The following is a 661-nucleotide window of genomic DNA, read 5'->3' on the forward strand; positions in this document are numbered from 1 at the left end:
TAATAAAATCCTGCAGTTTCGTATCCTTTCTTTAGCTTTAATTCACTCTTCGTTGCCGTCATATGGGTAACTACTTGAGTGCTTTCATTTGTCGTCCATCAGATATTGCTGTTGTCGGGAAAGTGATTCTTAGGGACGGGACGATTCAGGAGTTTAGCTGGCCATTGACGGTGGCGGAGCTGATGCTGGAGCATCCACAACAAGTGGTGGTAGAATACCACGCGGCTGTTAACGAGAAGAAACCCGTTCCCTTACCGGCTGACCATAAACTCGACGTGGCAAAATTTACGTAATGCTGCCGGTGAAGCGAGGGAAACCAACCACGTTGTCGTCCCAAGAAGCTCGCCGGGTTCTGGTGAGTGCCAACGCCGTTTTGAGATCGAAGTCGCTGTTATCATCTTCAAGGTTCCTTCATTTGTTTTCCAGGATTTTCCCTGCAAATCATATGCAAGAGATGGGACAAAAATCGCCGTTGCAGGGGAAGGGAAACGGCCGCGAAAGACTTGAGGAAGTTGGCAGTTTGACGGAGCTAATACCGGAAAGTATGGAAGGGAGGGTGGAGTATATGAGCGGGCAATATTCCGCCAAGGGATGGAAACCAAGCTTGGATACTATAAAGGAGAAGAAGATTGAGACAAAGGTTCCGCATTGGTTGTTTTAA

At 47.7% G+C, this 661-nt stretch overlaps 1 protein-coding gene across 1 annotated transcript; it reads left to right on the forward strand.

Annotated features, from left to right (window-relative positions):
- Window positions 1-292: 292 nt before the first annotated feature.
- On the forward strand, window positions 293-661 carry LOC107925622 (uncharacterized). Its single transcript, XM_016856329.2, has one exon. The coding sequence runs from the start codon at window positions 293-295 to the stop codon at window positions 659-661; it is 369 nt and encodes a 122-aa protein (XP_016711818.2).

This window comes from Gossypium hirsutum, chromosome A12 (genome assembly GCF_007990345.1).
Source record: "Gossypium hirsutum isolate 1008001.06 chromosome A12, Gossypium_hirsutum_v2.1, whole genome shotgun sequence".
NCBI classification, from domain to species: domain Eukaryota; kingdom Viridiplantae; phylum Streptophyta; class Magnoliopsida; order Malvales; family Malvaceae; genus Gossypium; species Gossypium hirsutum.